Source organism: Tamandua tetradactyla, chromosome 9 (genome assembly GCF_023851605.1).
Source record: "Tamandua tetradactyla isolate mTamTet1 chromosome 9, mTamTet1.pri, whole genome shotgun sequence".
In the NCBI taxonomy this organism is placed as follows: domain Eukaryota; kingdom Metazoa; phylum Chordata; class Mammalia; order Pilosa; family Myrmecophagidae; genus Tamandua; species Tamandua tetradactyla.
In genome coordinates, this window is record NC_135335.1 from 9,939,513 (window position 1) to 9,956,955 (window position 17,443).

Sequence of the window (17,443 nt, forward strand, 5' to 3'; positions counted from 1 at the left end):
TCAAGTCCACATTTTAATTAACTTCTGAATCTGTTATCTAGCCATCCATCCACCCATCTACCTATATCTCCCTCCCTTCATTCTTCCCTCCCTGGCCATCCATCTATCTCTCCAACCACCCCACCCACCATCTACCACCCACCCACATACCAATCCATCTCTCATCTATCCGTCCACTCACTCATCCATCCACTCTCCCGTCTACCCATTCGCCCACCCACCCATCCATCATCCATTCAACCAACCACCCACCCACCCCTCCGTCCTTCCCTTTCTCCACTCACCCATCCACTCACCCATCTACCCCTCACCTACCCATCTACCCAATCATCCATCCATCCATCCATTCATCCACTGAACCATTTGTCCACCCCAGCACTCATTCATTCATCCACCTAGCCACACACGCATCCATCTACCAACTCATCCATCCATCCATCCATCCATCCATCCATCCATCCATCCATCCATCCATCCATTATCCACCCATTGAATCACCCATCCATCCACTCACTCTCCAAGCCACAAACCCATCTACTCACCTATCTTTCCATCCATCCACCCATCCGAATACTTATTCATCCACCTATCTAGCAATCCATTCATCCATACAACACTTAGTTTTTGCCAGATGGTTGGCAAGGACCATGCTTGATTTATTTCAGGGCAGTGTGATCTCTGACCTCCCATGCATGCCTTTCCTTTGGAGGAGTCTGTGGGGTCTCCTAAGATGACCAGACCGTGACCTCTGTTCTCTAACAGACAGCTATGTACATTGATAATGTCAGTCCATGGGGCAGTCTGTCACAGTGCCCTGGGAGTTGTGTGTGTATTTGTGTAATCTTTGCATCCCACCCCTAGTTTGGCCCAGTGCTGCCATGCCTTGCTTAGCTTAGGGGCTGAGAAAGCACGTCTGAAGGCATAGATGACAAGGCAGGCAGAGACAGGAGATGGGAAGGGATGAGAGGTGACAGAGAGGAGGGAAGGGGGAGAACAAAGGAGGTAGAGCAAGGCGCCTGGGAGCCACAGGGCAAGGGAGAGGTGCCCCGGGCACTCAGGCCTTGGTTGGAGGAAAAGAGTGGTAGACTTGAGGCTTCCTGCTGTGCCAGGCTCCTCTTCCCTCCTGCACCCCTGGCCCTGTATGCCCCACCCAAGGCCCCACCTTTGCTCCTGGGAAAGGAGAGTCTCCCATTCCTCCTCGGGGGAGGATGGACTGGGTGTCTTCTGAGCAGGGGATGGGGTGCAGTACTCACCATGGGTAGCCGAAGCTGAGAAAGAAGGCACTGGAGCTGGCCTGCTGCAGCATCTCCCAGTCCCACCAGGACCTGGCGAAAGCTGAAGCCCAGTGAATTCAAGGTCATGGACAAAGGTTGGGGTCCATGCCGAGGTCCGTTCCATCACTGCAAGGAGATCAGAGCAGGTTGGCTCTGGAGCCTACACAGAGCCTCTTGAGCCCAGCTACAGGTTCGAAAACTTAGGGAGAGTGTCTGCGTTCATTACGACACCGACTGAAGTGCAGGTCACCAGGAAGTGGAACAGGCAGTACAAGGGGACGATGGGGGTGAAGGCAGCCGTGTGCCCCACATGGCAACCTGAAGGTCACTCCAGGTCAGCACCGGCCTGCGACTGAACCTGTGTCACACATATCTGGGAGGGGGGCTGGGGTCTGTGGCCTGCCACAGAGCCAGCTCTGGGCCCGGACTGCTGAGAGCCTGCCCTGCCCCGACTACCGAGCTGAAGAGGATGCTAAAAGGACATCTGGGACTAAACTCATGTTCTCCACCCTGGAAACTTGTGCGTCTGAGGAGGTGTGTTCTGGAATGTGGGCTGCTGAAGAAGGCACTTTGATTAGGGAGTGAGTTTCCCGTCACCAGGAGGATTCAAGCAGGGATGTGTGGAGCGGGTTTCAGCAGCAAGTGCTGATGGGAAGCAGTCACCCTCCAGACCCTGAGAGGAGAGTGTCACCACGAGGTTGAGAGTGGGACAGCTTTGCTCAAGCCACCTGGCTGGAGGGTGGCAAGACCCGAGACATTGTGGCTGCGGGCAGAGAGCTTCCTTCCAGATTCAGCTGCAAGAAGCCAGTTCAGACACCAGTGGGGCCACAGGCCTGGGCAAGGGGAGAGGGACCCTGTCTGGGCAGGTGGCACCCACCTGTCTAAGGTGTAGCCATGCACGGCAGCAGCCACCAGGCTCCCAGCCAAGTAGATGACCAGGGCCTCTGAGCCGTACACCATCTCCCAGGGAGAGGCAAGTGGGGAGCTGAGCTCAGGAGGTGGGCAGGGCCGAGCGGGGGCCCCCAAGGGAGCCGGGTGTGGGTGACCTGGTGTGGGACAGCGACGGCACCCACAGGTGTCGCTTTGCCACATGAGGGTTCTCCTGTTCCCCCCTTACCGAATCCGCATGCCCCCTATTGCCCGTGGGCTCAAGGGTCAACACTCCATAGCCTCATCTGGCCCCCTCCCCAGCCTTGCCCACCCACCCGGCCAGCACCCTCCCCACCCCCCAGGGGCCGCCCTGCCCTGTTCTTTCCAAAGCACCCTGTACTGGCCGCTTGGGCCCTCCAGAAAGATTTGCGGGAGTCCCGGTGCCTAGCACCCCAGAATTTGCCCTTATTTGGAAATAAGCTCATTGCAGTTGGAATTAATTAAATTAAAATGATGTCATGCTGGAGAAGGGCGGGCCACTAATCCAACAGGCCTGGGGGCCTTTTCAGAAGAGGAGAAGAGACAGACAGAGAGAAGGCAGCCACAAGCCAAGGGGTGCCTGGGGGTGGGGTGGGAGTGGGGGTCAAGCCCCCAAAGCTGGAAGAGACCAGGGAGGACCCTCCCACTGCAGGTTTCAGAGGGAGCCTGGCCCCGACGACGCAGTGATTTTGGATTTCTGACCTCCAGAACCGAGACCATCAATTGCTGTTGTCGGGTTGGTCCCACTTGGCTACGACAGCCCGGAGAAATAGAGAAGAGCCCCACCTCCCACTCGCCCGAGCGAGTGGTGCCTCCCCGCTTCCCAGACTCGCCCGGTGCACCCCTCAGGACTCAGCCCAGTCGCCTCGCTTCTGGGGAGCCCCCGGAGCCGGCCTCAGACCCACCTCGGGCTTCGGCCACCAGGTCCCTTTAGACTGGACGTCCCATGGTGGAGCAAGACCACATGTCCCCAGCACCCAGCCCAGGGCCCCCCAGTTCCCAGTCTGTTCAACTGGGCTCCCCAAGGTGGAGAAAGCTGCCTGGAGTCACAGCTGAAGGGGGTCCCAGGTCGGGCCTGGGGAGGTCCAGTGGGTGCTTTTCAGGGTTAGGCATTAAGGAGCCGTCCCCAGCTGCGACCGGGCGCTTCCAGGAACCTGTGAGTGACAGTAACTCCTTGATGGGAGTGTCGTCCTCCTGCCTCCCACGCCAGCCCTGGGGGCCAGTAAGTGTCAGCACCATGGCTGGGGTCTCACCATCCACCCCCCCTGTAAGAGGATGGGCTAGGAGGGGCTGGGAGCCCACCTGCAGGGGATGGAGAGGCCCGGGGTCCGTGCAAGAATGCACAGGCCATTTTGAGTCCATCCCACCGTGACCTTGACCCCTGTGCACCTGGGGGACTCGCCCTTACCTGGGTCGCAATGGTGGAGGTGAGGGTGCCGCACAGGGCTTGGTGGCCGCCTCGTCCAGGGGTTGACGGACGCTTTGGGGCCCAGGAACTGCCACCACAGCTGGCGGAAGCGGCAACACCGCTGGCGTGAAGGGATGGAAAGGGTCGGGGGTGGGGGTGGGGGGCGCGGGCCGGGTGGGTGCCGTCCTCCGGGAGCGGCGGTGGGGCCCCCACGATAGGGATGGCCGGGGACAACCGGCTGGAGAGGCTGGAACCTACCCGGGGTGCCCACTCCACCGAGGCTGGTCCCCGGGCCCAGGGGCCTGCGACCGCCGCGGCAGATTGCACCCGCTTGGGGACGGCCGAAGACGCAGGCGCCGCGGGCCCCGGAGGAGGTGGAGGCTGGAGCTGCGCCGACGGGGCTTCAACCTTTCCCCGGTGGCATTTAGGGAACCGCGTTCTGTGATCGTTTCCTCGAAGTTGAACTGGGTTCCCAGGGGGGCCGCGGATGTGAAGTCTCTGCCCCGGGCTAGGCCGCTCCTCTGGTGCCCTAGGGGGGGGACCCTCCTTATCAGGGGCCGGCTGAACCCTGGAGCCACTCCCTGCGCGGGACCGCGTGGGGACCGCGGCACGGACGCCCGCGTGCGTGGCCCGGGTGGAGCCTCCGCCCGCCTGCTGGCCTCGACCGCCTTCTCCCTTCGCCCACTCCTGAGCCCTGGATGGAGCTTTCCAGCGTCCCCAGACACGCTGTCAGTGCCTTGGGCTCCGTGTGTCCAGGACCACTCCCCCCGCCCCCTCAGTGGCAGCCCCCCAGCATCGAGCTGCAAGTCCTTTGCCCGGTTCCTCCCAGCCCACCAGCCCCAGGCCCTGCTAGTTTGGCCTCGGGAAGGCTCTTCCCTCCGCCGGCACCTCCATCTCCAGGGCTGGCCTTGGGGTCGCTGACCCGGTTTTGGGGACTGTCCCCCACCCTGCTCTCGCTGCCTCTCTCTGCTCCTGCCCCTGCCCCTTCATCCCGCCTCCTACAGCACGAAACCCTCGGGTCAAAGCTGGGGCGCTCCCGCTCAGCAGAGGCTGGGGAGGGGAAGAAGCTGTATGGGGGCGGGGAGAGGGTCAGGAAAAATTTGAACGAAGACCTAGAGATTCCCCCCCCCCCCTGCTTGGGAAGGTTAATTCTACAGGTTAAAGGGCGGAGACCACAAGGGAGCTCAGAAGTGTGCTTGCGTGCCCGTGTGCGTGTGGCATGTAGAGGGCGGGCAGTGCAGCAGAGGTGGCCACCCAGCTGTTTGTCCTCAGGGGCTTTGGGGAACGAAGCTGCTTAATTTAGGAAGGACTCCCCCTCCCCACCCGCTTCTCCCCCGCTCTTCCCTCTGCTCCCCTCCCCGGCTCACCATCTACAGCCTCCTCCCCTCTGCTCTGCATGGTGCTCTCCTTGCTTCTTCCAGCTCGTGTCCCCTGCCGGCTGAAGGCCTGCCCCAGGCTGTCCCTTGGACACATCTGCATGGTCTGCAAGGGTCTCCAGCACTTTCTTTCCTTCCACACCTGAGGCTCAGAGCCGCCACTGCCAGCCTGACTTTACGGCGTCCTGCCCCTTCCATTATCGTCCTGTTGGTCTAATTTCCAGCCTGTCCCTGGGGGTCTGGAACCTTCTCTAGACCATCTTTGGAGCCCAACGCTGATTCGGACCCCAAAAGAAGCCGCTTCCTGAAACGCATGGCTGGTTTGAAAAGGAGCTCACGTTTTTTCCCTGATGATAAAACTAATATACCTATGTTCCAAAATTCAGAAAATATTGAAAGGTATGAAGAAAATAAAGGTCACTCTTAAATTCCCCATGCAGTCATCACCACTGTGAACATTTTGGGGTCAATACTCCCGGACTCTTCTTTATGAATGGATTGCATCAACCCCAGCTGGAAAACAAGCCTGCACCTCTCTGGCTTTTTCTCCCCCCTCCGCATCTCACCCTCAGGAGAAGGGAAAAAGAGCTACTGAAAACCAGCACTAGGTAACAGCCCTCTTCTCTGGGCTTATTCCTTTTTTTTGTCAGCTGCCAAAACTCAAGATATTAAGTGGGAATCCTGCGAGAAGTTTCTCTAATCATCAAATTAGCTTTGGCTAGGGGATGTAACTAATGTAGTTTTCTACAGCATTTTTTTTTTTTTTTTTTTTTTTTGCATGGGCAGGCACTGGGTATCGAACCTGGGTCTCCGGCATGGCAGGTGAGAACTCTGCCACTGAGCCACCGTGGTCCACCCTCTACAGCATTTTTAAATAGAATCTTTAGTATGAATGGTCAATGTCAAAAATGTGGAACAGATGAAGGCCATTGCTTGTGAAGTCATTTGTGTACTCTAGCTGCAAGATGCAACCTCTAGTTCATTGCTACATACAAGTATAGATTTTCTTCCTGGGCTGTATGATTTGGAGTTTGCTCTCTTTACCACAGTCATAATAGTGAAATCATACTGTATCTATCCTTTTGTGTCTGGCTTATTTCACTCAGCGTTGTGTCCTCAGGTTCATCCATGCTGTCATATGCTTTCGGACCTCATTTTGGCTTATTGCTGCATAATATTCCATCCTATGTATATTCTGCATTTTGTTTCTCCATGTGTCTGTTGATGGGCACTTGGATTGTTTGCATCTGTTCTAGTTTGCTAGCTGCCGGAATGCAGTATACCAGAGATGGGATGGCTTTTAACAAGGGGAATTTAATAAGTTGCTAGTTTACAGTTCTAAGGCTGTAGAGAAAATGTCCAATTAAAACAAGTCTATAGAAATGTCCAGTTAAAGGCATCCAGGGAAAGATACCTTCGTTCAAGAAGGCCGATGAAGTTCAGGGTTTCTCTCTCAAGTGAGAAGGCACATGGCGAACACAGTCAGGGCTTCTCTCTCAGCTGGAAGGGTACATGGTGATCATGGCATCATCTGCTAGCTTTCTCTCCTGGCTTCTGGTTTCATGAAGCTCCCCGGGAGGTGTTTTCCTTCTTCATCTCCAAAGGTCACTGGCTGATGAACTCTCTGCTTCGTGGTGCTACAGCATTCTCTGCTCTCTCTGAATCTCTTTCTCCAAAATGTTTCCTCTTTTATAGGACTCCAGTAAATCAATCAAGACCCAACCAAACAGGTGGAGACATGTCCTCACCTAAACCAGCTTAACAACCACTCTTGACTAAATCACATCATCCAGGGAGACGATCCAATCACAGTTTCAAACATACAGTATTGAACAGGGATGATTCTACCTTTATGAAATGGGATTTTGGTTAAAACATGGATTTTCTAGGGAGCATACATCCTTTCAAACTAGCACAGCATCTTTTGGTGATTGTGGATAATGCTGTCTTGAACATCGGTGTGCAAATGTCTGTTTGTGTCACTGCCCTTGGCTCTTCTGGGTATGTACCGAGTATTGGTATTGCCAGGTCACAGGGCAACTCAGAATTTAGTTTTCTAAGGAACCCCCAAACTGTCTCCCACAATGGCTGCACCATTATACATTCCCACCAGCAGCGCATAGCTGTTCAAATTTCTCCACATCTTCTCCAACATTTGTAGTTTTCTGTTTGTTTAAAAGCAGCCATTCTTTTTTAAAAAATTTTTATTAATAAAACCAATCAACATACACAGACGAACGTTCTTAACGTATGAATATTCCATACTTGGTGCACAATCAGTGGCTCATAATATCATCACATAGTTGTATATTCATCATCATGATCATTTCTCAGAACATTTACATCAGTCCAGAAAAAGAAATAAAAAGAAAAAAGAAAAAACTCATGCATACCGTAACCGTTACTCCTCCGTCTCATTGACCGCTAGTATTTCTCTCTACCCAATTTATTTTAACATTTGTTCCCCCTATTATTTATTTATTTTTAATCCATATGTTTTACTCATCTGTCCATATCGTAGATCAAAGGAGCATCAGACACAAGGTTTTCACAATCACACAGTCACATTGTGAAAGCTATATCATTATACAATCATCTTAAAGAAACATGGCTATTGGAACACAGCTCTACAGTTTCAGGCATTTCCCTCTAGCCTCTCTAATACACCTAAACTAAAAAGGGGATATCTATATAATGTGTAAGAATAACCTCCAGGATAACCTCTCGACTCTATTTGAAATCTCTCAGCCACTGACACTTTATTTTGTCTCATTTCTCTCTTCCCCCTTTCAGTTGAGAAGGTTTTCTCAATCCTTTGATGCTGAATTTCAGCTCATTCTAGGACATCTGTCCCACGTTGCCAGGGAGGTTTACATCCCTGGGGGTCATGTCCCATATAGAGAGGGGGACAGTGAGTTCGCTTGCTGTGTTGGCTGAGAGAGAGAGGCCACATCTGAGCAACAAAAGAGGTTCTCTGGGGGTGACTCCTAGGCCTAATTTTAAGTAGGCTTAGCCTATCCTATGCAGGGATAAGTTTCATATGAACAACCCCCAAGGTTGAGGGCTCAGCCTGTTGATTTGTTGTCCCCACTGCTTGCGAGAATATCAGGTCTTCTCTAAATGGGAAAGTTGAATTTCCCCCTTTCTTGCCATTCACCCAAGGAGACTGCAAATACTTCTTTATTCACTGTTCAAATCACTCTGGGATTTATCAGGGCATCACTCTGGATAAACCTACAAAATCTCATGTCCTACTCAAGGTTCCATGTAGTTATGGTGTTCAATTAAACTGTCCATATAAGTTATACTAGGAGATGCACTAGTTAAAATATAAATTTTGTACCAAATAAACATTTTTTGCTTTAGTCTCATGCATAAGTTAAAGTTTTAAAATATGAATTACCATTATTTTCAACACCCTGCAATATTGACATTCCTTTGTTCTTCCTCATGCAAAAACATTTTTTAATTTGTACATTTAGTCACCATCTTTATACATGCTAGGCATTCCTAGATTATGTCATCTCAGTATTTGTCATACACCTTTCCTTCTGATTTCATTTGTGCCCCCAGGCCTTCTCCATCTATAATTCTCATATTCAGCTTCATTCAGTGTTCTAACATTATTGTATTACAGTTAGGTGGTATTGTGCTGTCCATTTCCAAAATTTTACAATCAGTCCTCTTGCACAATCTGTATTCCTTCAGCTCCAATTACCCAATATCTACCCTATTTCTATCTCCTGTTGGTCTCTGTTCTTAACTGAAGTTCTCTGAGTTCATTCATTAATGTTAGTTCATATCAGTGAGACCATACAGTATTTGTTCTTTTGTTTCTGGCTGATCTCACTCAGCATAATGTCCTCAAGGTTGTTACATACTTCATCACTTTATTCTGTCTTACAACTGCATAATATTCCATCGTATGTGTATACCATAGCTTGTTTAGCCACTTATCTGTTGATGGTCATTTGGGCTGTTTCCATCTCTTTGCAATTGCAAATAATGCTGCTATAAACATTGGTGTGCAAATATCCGTTTGTGTTCTTGCCCTCATGTCCTCTGAGTAGACACCTAGCAATGGTATTGCCGGGTCATATGGCAATTCTATACTTAGCTTCCTGAAGAATTGCCACACTGCTTTCCACAGCAGTTGTACCATTTACATTTCCACCAACAGTGGATAAGTGTGCCTCTTTCTCCACATCCTCTCCAGCACTTGTTATTTTCTGTTTTATTGATAATGGCCATTCTGGTGAGTGTGAGATGATATCTCATTGTGGTTTTGATTTATATTTCCCTAATAGCCAGTGAAGTTGAGCATCTTTTCATATGCATTTTAGCCATTTGTTTTCCCTCTTCTGAGAAGTGTCTGTTCAAGTCTTTTGCCCATTTTGTAATTGGGTTGTCTGTCTTTTTGTTGTTGCGTTGAACAATCTCTTTATATATTCTGTATACTAGACCCTTATCTGGTATATCATTTCCAAGTATTGTCTCCCAATGTGTAGGCTGTCTTTTTACTTTGTTGACAAAATTCTTTGGTGCACAAAAGTGTTTAATTGTGAGGAGTTCCCATTTATCTATTTCTTTCTTCAATGCTTGTGCTTTGGGTGTAAGATCTAGGACACTGCCTCCTATTGCAAGTTTTATAAGATATTTCCCTACATTTTCTTCTAAAAGTTTTAAGGTCTTAGCTATAATGGTTAGGTCTTTGATCCATTTTGAGTTCATTTTTGTGTAGGGTGTGAGATAGGGATCCTCTTTCATTCTTTTGCATGTGGATATCCAGTTCTCTAGACACCAATTATTGAAGAGACTGTTCTGTCCCAGGTGAATTGAATTGGCTTGACTGTCTTGTCAAAGATCAATTGTTCATAGATGAGAGGGTCTATATCTGAACACTCTATTCGATTCCGTTGGTCAGTATATCTATCTTTATGCCAGTACCATGCTGTTTTGACCACTGTAGCTTTGTAATATGCCTTAGAGTCAAGTAGTGATAGCAGCCATTCTTATAGTTGTGAGGTGATATTTCATTGTAGTCTTGATTTGCATTTCCGCTATAGCAGCTCTTCAGGTGCTTTTTAGTCATTTGTGTTTGCTCTTCAGAAAAATGTCTGTTCATATCTTTTGCCCATTTTATAATTTATTTATTTTTTGTTGTTAGGTTGTATAATTTCTTTATATACACTTGATATCAAAATTTCATCCGATATATAGTAACCAAATATTTTCTTCCATTGAACTGGCTTCCTCTTCACCTTTTTGATAAATTCCTTTGATGCACAGAAGATTTTGATTCTGAGGAGTTCCTGTTTCTCTATTTTTTCTTTTATAGCTTGTGCTTTGGGTGTAAAGTTCAAGAAGCTACCTCCTGTCACTAGATCTTGAAGATGTTTCCATATATATTTATAGATGTTTCCATATATATATATTTATTTATTTTTAAATTGTGAAATAAAACATATATTCAAAAAAGCAATATGTTTCCAAGTAAGTTTTAGCAAGTAGTTATAGAACAGATTTTAAAGTTTGTTATCGGTTACAGTTCCACGAGTTTTCGTTTTTTCTTCTAGCTACTCCAAGACACTGGAGGCTAAAAGAAATATCAGTATAATGATTCAGCACTCAAACTCATTTGTTAAATCATCCCTTCTCTGTATAACTCCACACCTCACCTTTGATCTTTCTCCCACTCTTTAGGGGTATTTGGGCAATGCCCTTTCTAACTTTTTCGTATTGGAGGGGGCTGTTGATAATATGGGGTAGGGGGACAGAACTAGTTGATGTTCTGGAGAGGCTGGCCCCTTTGCATTTCAGGACTTATCTGGTCCGGGACCCATCTGGAAGTTGTAGGTTTCTGGAAAGTTACCCTAGTGCATGGAACCTTTCTAGAATCTTATATAATGCCCTAGGTATTCTTTAGGATTGGCAGGAATGGTTTTGGTTGGCATTTGGTAGCAACGTCTAACTGAAGCATGTGTAAGAGTGACATCCAGTGTAGCCTCTCGACTGTGTTTGTGCTCTCTCAGTCACTGACTCCCTATATTTTCTTCTAGGAGTTTCATGGTATTGGCTTTTTTTTTTTTTTTTTTTTTTTTTTAAAGACAGAGAGAAGGAAGGAAGGATAGAAGGAAGGAAAGGAGGAAGAAAGGGAAACATCTTTTAAACATTTTCTTGTTTTATTGTATTTTGTTTCTCCGTTTTTGTTACATGGGCTGGGGCCGGGAATCGAACCGAGGTCCTCCGGCATAGCAGGCAAGCACTTTGCCCGCTGAGCCACCGCGGCCCGCCCGGTATTGGCTTTTATATTTAGGTATTTGATCCATTTTGAGTTAATTTTTGTGTAGGGTATAAAATGGGGGTTCTCTGTCATTCTTTTGGCTATTGATATCTAGTTCTCCCAAGCCCATTTATTGAAAAGACTATTCTGTCCCAATTCAGTGGATTTGGGGGTCTTTTGAAAGATTATTTGACCATACATTTGATGGTCAATCTCTGTACTCTCAATTCTGTTCCATCAGTCTATACTTCTATCTTTGTGCCAGTACCATGCTGTTTTGACCAGTTTGGCTGTATAGTAAGCTCTAACAGGAAGTGTTAATTCTCCCACTTTGTTCTTCTTATTTAGAAAATCTGTAACTATTTGAGGTTTCTTTCTCTTTCAAATAAATTTGAAAACTTGCTTTTCCAAGTTTTCTAAATAGGTTGTTGGAATTTTTTTTTTATTTGTATAACTTTATTCACAATAGCCAAAAGGTAGAAGCAACCAAAGTGTCCATCAATATAAGATTGGATAAACAAAATATTGTTGATACAAGCCATGATTATTCAACCATAAAAAAGAATGGAGTTCTAATTCTTGCTGCAACATGGATGAATCTTGGGAGATTTCATGTTGGGTGAAATAAGCCAGACACAAAAAGATAAACATTGTATGACTGTATGATCTCATTTATATGAAATGCACATAAGCAAACTTCATAGACAGATTACAGGTTACCAGGAGCCACGGTGGTGGGGAGAGGGTAGTAGGTGTTAGGGGAGTTATTGCTTAATAGAGTTTCTGCTTGAGGTGAAAAAGTTGAGGTATGGATGCTTGTGATGGTAGCACAATACTGTGAATAGAATTAATGCTACTGAATTGTGCACTTGAAAGTGGTAAAAATGAGAAATTGAGTTGTACATTTGGTACTACAAAAGTATAAGAAAAGAAAAAAGATTAATGTGGAAAAACAGTTCTATCTTCAACTTTCCACCTCTCTTCCCAGGAGGTAACTCATGTGAGATGAAGGTGTAACTGAGAAATTAGGATTTAACAAATGACTGTGAGTACTGCCTCATTATATAGATATTTCTTTCTAGTGTCGAGTATTTTAGAATAACCAAAAGGAAATACTTGAAGCTGTTGAACTGTAACCCAGTATCCCTGATCTTTAATAATGATTGTATAACTATATTGAGGAAAAGATTTCAATTGCCCATGTGGCTACGGAACTACTTCTGGATATTTTGTTCTGTTAATCAACACTGTCTTAGTTAACTCTATTGTAGTAGTAGTGGTCAATAAGAGGGAGGGGTAAGGGGTATGAGATGTTTGGGGTTTCTTTTTTATTTTTATTTCTTTTTCTGGAGTAATGCTAATGTTCCAAAAATGATCAGGTGATGAATGCACAACTATATGAACCAATGGCTGTATACTTTGGATGGATTGTATAGCGTATGAATATATCTCAATAAAATCACATTTATAAAAAAAAAAAAGAGGGAGATAATCAATGTTACCAGTTTCTTGAACATCTTTGGAGAGAAATTGTAAGCATAACAAGGTCTCTGAATATACGTCCATTCCCCACATAAATGGCAGCACATTCTACCTATAGAAGTTAGCTCTTCAGGAGGCTTCCTGAGTTGGCATACTATCTCTCCATCTTTATTGCAATTATTCAATCCATTGTCGAAAAGTACAGGTCTATTACTGTGTAGGATGTCACTTAGTTTTGCTTGTCTGGTGTTTCCTCATGATTAAATTAAGCATGTGCACTTTTGGCAGTAATACCACAGAAAGGATGTTTTGTCTTTCTTAGATGCTTCATATCAGGAGGCACCTCACCTCAGTCCGTGTTATTGCTGATAAAGCAAATTTCAAGCACTTGGTTAAGGTAGAGTCTGTCAGTTTTCTCCAATACAAATTTCCTTTTGTAATTAATAAGGAATCCATGGGTAAGATTCTCTGAGACAATGTATATCTCGTTTTTCAAAAAACATTCATTTCAAGAGTTTTGCATCCACTGATGATTTTTGTCTGAACCAATTCTTACTGTGATGATTAAAAATGTGCTAGTTTTATTTTCACTGTCCTCAAACTCTGCTGAACTCCAGATCCAAGCTGGGTGAGGAGTGCTGTGACATGCCTCTTGGACTTGTTTCTGCCTTCTGAAGTCTTGCTTACCATTTCCAGAATGCTCAACTTGCAATTTCAGAGGAAGAGTGCATTTTCAGGAAGAGTGAGATAGATTTGGGTCTCAGGATGATGACATCTGATACACTGAACTTGTTTCTATGACCCTTCATTCTGGCTCCAGAGAAATAAAACAGTTGTTAGCGAGGTTGGTGACATTTTGTGTAGCTTCTGTGGCTTGAACTCTCTCTTCTCAGAGACCTTGTGCCTTGTCTCTTATTTTTCCTCGAATCTCAGCAGGTTCTCTTTTTCTTTGGTCATAGAATCGAGATCTTCGGTTTTGAAACCAAATTTGGACTCTGGCCTCTGAAACCCCAATTTCTTTAGCGAGTCTTTTTCTGGAATCAATCCCAGGGTAAGGGTTTTTCTTGAAAGCCTTGATGAGAGCGCATAATTGGGAAGATGTATAGGTGGTCCGGCACCGCCTGGCTTCTCTAACTTGAGTCACTGCAGGGGCATCTGGTCTGTGGGTTTGGCTTGATTCCAAGGCCTGCTCAGGTTCTGTCCTCTGGAAGGAGTGTCTAGCTCTTCGATTCTGAAACCAAATCTGGATTCTAGACTCTTCAGTGTTAATTTCTAAAGCAAGTTTTTGTTTGGTAGCATAACCTGGGTAAGGTTTTTGGTTGAAAGTGTCTATGAGGATTTTCAGCTGATCTGGTGTGAATTTGGTGCGACTGCGCCTTTGACATGTAGAGATGGTCTCGTTTGCAGAGTCTTTCTGGGCCATGTTGAAAGAGATCCTTGGTGTCTCAAACATCTGAGTAGGAGTCGGTTGTTGGAATTTTAATTGGTATTATTACATTGATCAATTTGGTAGAATTGACATCTTAATGACATTCAACCTTCTTATGCATGAGCATGGAATATCTTTCCATTTGTTAAGACCTTTGATTTCTTTAAGCAATGTTTTACAGTTTTCTAGTATAGGCCCTTTACATCCCTGGTTAAGTTTATTCCTAAATATTTGATTCTTTTACTGGCTGTTTTGAATGGAATTTTTCCTTAATTGTCTCCTCAGTGAGGTCATTGCTTGTATATAGAAATATTTATTACTGATTTTTGTGTATTAATCTTGTATCATGCCACTGAGCTGAATTTGTCTATTAGCTCAAGAAGCTTTATCATAGATTTCTGAGGATTTTTGATGTATAGGATCATGTCATCTGCAAATAATGAAAATTTTACTTCTTGTTTTAAATTTTTTTATTGGCAAAAACAAAACAACATACAAACATGAACATTTTTAACATATGACCATTCCATACTTGGTGTACAATCAATGGCGAAAGTTTTGCTTCTTCCTTTCCTACTTGGATTCCTTTTCCTTCTTTCTCCTGTCTAATTGCCCCAGCTAGGACTTCTAGTACAATGCTGAATAATAGCGGTGATAGTGGGTATGCTTGTCTCATTCCTGATCTTAGGGGAAAGCTTATATTCATTAGGGAAATTGGTCTGTAATTTTCCTTTCCTGTAACATCTTTATCTGATGTTGGTATTAGAGTGATGTTAGCTTCATAAAATGAGTTTGGTCGTGTTCCTCTTTCCTCAATTCCTTTAGCTTTAGATTACTGATTTTAACCTATTCACACTTATTGTTACCACTGACTTACTTGGGCTTAGTATGTTTTCTTCTTTACCATATTTTTCCCTTTGAAATTTGTTTTTCTTGTTCCTATTTTCTATTGAACCCATTGGGTTTTCTTTGTTCTGTCTTTCTTCTGTCTTTTTATTTCCTTTATCCATGTCTTTGAACACACAACTAAGAGCTATTTCATATATCTACTCTCTTCAAACCTTCTACCCTCCATTCTCTCCCTCAACAGATGGCATCATCTGGGTTTTCCTCTCTACTGCATAATTACATCAATATACTAATATATTATTTTTCTTCGATCTTAAAAAAAGCCTCCTCTCTTTTAACCCCTTTCCCTTCTTCAGCTACTATGCCCTTCTCTGCTTCTATTTAAAGCAAAACTCCAGGAAAGCATCTACAGCTCATCTTTAATTTCTCTCTTCCCACTGTTTCTCTGAGTCATTCCATTCAAATCTTTGCCTTTGTCACTACATTGTCACCACTGGCCTCCATGCTGCTGAATTCAGTGGTCATTTCCAGTCCTCATCTCACTTGAGCCAAGGGCTGCCTCTGACCCTTCTCCTTCCAGGAGATACCTCTTCCCTGGGCCTTCAGGATTCCAGCTTTGCTTGCTTCTCCTCCAACTTCATCGCCTGGTCACATTTCCAGCCTGGACCTCTCCTTGGAATTCTGGACTTTAAATCCAGTTGCCTAATCTGAGCTGCCTAAGGGTCATCTCACAGTTACCACAGCCAAAACTGAGCTCCCCACAGGCTTCTCCTACAGCCTTCCCCACCTCAGCCTTTGGCAACTCCAAGCTCCCTGTCTCATCAATACTGAAGAGTTATTCCTGGCTCCTCTCTTCCTTTTGCACCCCAAAGTCCACTTGGTAGGAAGTCCTAGATTCAAAACATGGCCAGAATGTGCCCACATCTCATCTTCTCTAGGGCTACCACCTGGATCCCTGCAGTGGCTTCTGCATGGGCCCCCCTGCTTCCACCTTTGCACCTTTTCAGTTTGTTCTCCACCCACGGATAGAGAAGTTCTGATTTACATCATCAGATCATGTCACTGCTGTGGTCAAATTTGGCAGTGTCTTATCTGACTCTGAGGAAAGCTCAGAGTCCTCACAGCGATCTGCCCTCTTCTGCTTCTCTAAGCTCATCTCCTCTAGCCCCGCTGCCCTCCTTGCTGTTGTTTGAGTGTTTTGGTCACATCTCTGCCTCAGGGCCTTTGCACTTGCTGTTCCTTCTTCCAGGAAACCTCTTCCCCCGAAGACTCCCTTAGCTCAATTATTCAAGGCTTTGTTAGGAAGTCTCATTCTCTGCAAGGGCTTCCCAGTCACCCTATTTCAACTTTAACTCCTCCACCCTTGGCATTCCCTGGTCCCCTTTCCTGCTTTGCTTTTCTTCTTTACACTAACCACCAACCATCACACCACATAGTTTACTCATTGTCTTGTGTCCATCCATCTGCCTACCATTAGAATGTAAGCTCCTGGAAGGTGGGAATTTTTTCTATTTTTGCTCACCGCTGTATCCTCACCACCTCACCACCTTACCATCTGCAGCAACACCTAACACCTGACAGGTACACAGGAAATATGAATGGATTGAATGGGCAAATACTCAAATGTAGTACAAACACATCCCAGAATTCATTGCAATTTATATCCTCCTTGTGGGAGAGAGCTTCAGGTAATTTGCTTCCTAGTTGTGTTCATTCTGCTTTTTAACCCTTTTATTGAGGTTTGTTTTTTGTTTTTTGTTTTTTTTTTGCGTGGGCAGGCACCGGGAATTGAACCCGGGTCTCCGGCAGCAGGCGGGAATTCTGTCACTGAGCCACCATCACACAGCTCTCTACTGAGATTTTAATTTCTAAAATCCTCGGTATTTTAATTCCAGATTTTATAAGTTTCATTCCCAAATGAGCATTTCATTCTTTCCATAACCAACTTTATTTCCTAACTGTTCCTCTTCTGGAACAATATTTCCTCTATTTCTTAGAGGATAAAAAGTGTACTTGTCTTAACAATGCGGTGAGTCATTCATTCGTTCATTTAGCAAATTTTCCTGAGTGCCGATTATGCGCCAGCCACTGCTGTAGGCATTGGGGGTGCAGGGGTGGGGTAGATTGGATTATGTTACCCCCAAAGATTTGCTCTGAACCTTAATCTGTGTCCCTGGGAGTGTGTAAGAAGGCCCTCTCGAAGATGTTATTTGTAGTAGGTGTGGCCCAGCTGAAGGAGGGTGAGTTTTTTTTTTCTTTTTTTAACTTTTCTTTATTAATTAAAAAAAATTAACAAACAAAACATTTAGATATCATTCCATTCTACATATACAATCAGTAATTCTTAATATCATCACATAGTTGCATATTCATCATTTCTTAGTACATTTGCATCGATTTAGAAAAAGAAATAAAAAGACAACAGAAAAGGAA

The 17,443-nt window shown here is 45.5% G+C and overlaps 1 protein-coding gene across 1 annotated transcript; it reads right to left on the reverse strand.

Moving 5' to 3' along the window:
- Positions 1-13,259: 13,259 nt before the first annotated feature.
- Positions 13,260-14,176, reverse strand: LOC143645855 (double homeobox protein A-like). Its single transcript, XM_077114966.1, has one exon. The coding sequence runs from the start codon at positions 14,153-14,155 to the stop codon at positions 13,622-13,624; it is 534 nt and encodes a 177-aa protein (XP_076971081.1). The 5' UTR covers positions 14,156-14,176; the 3' UTR covers positions 13,260-13,621.
- Positions 14,177-17,443: the final 3,267 nt, after the last annotated feature.

Bases quoted from the DNA above. Each gene is read 5' to 3' on its own strand.
- LOC143645855 (XM_077114966.1), bottom strand. From the start codon at position 14,155: ATGGCCCAGAAAGACTCTGCAAACGAGACCATCTCTACATGTCAAAGG.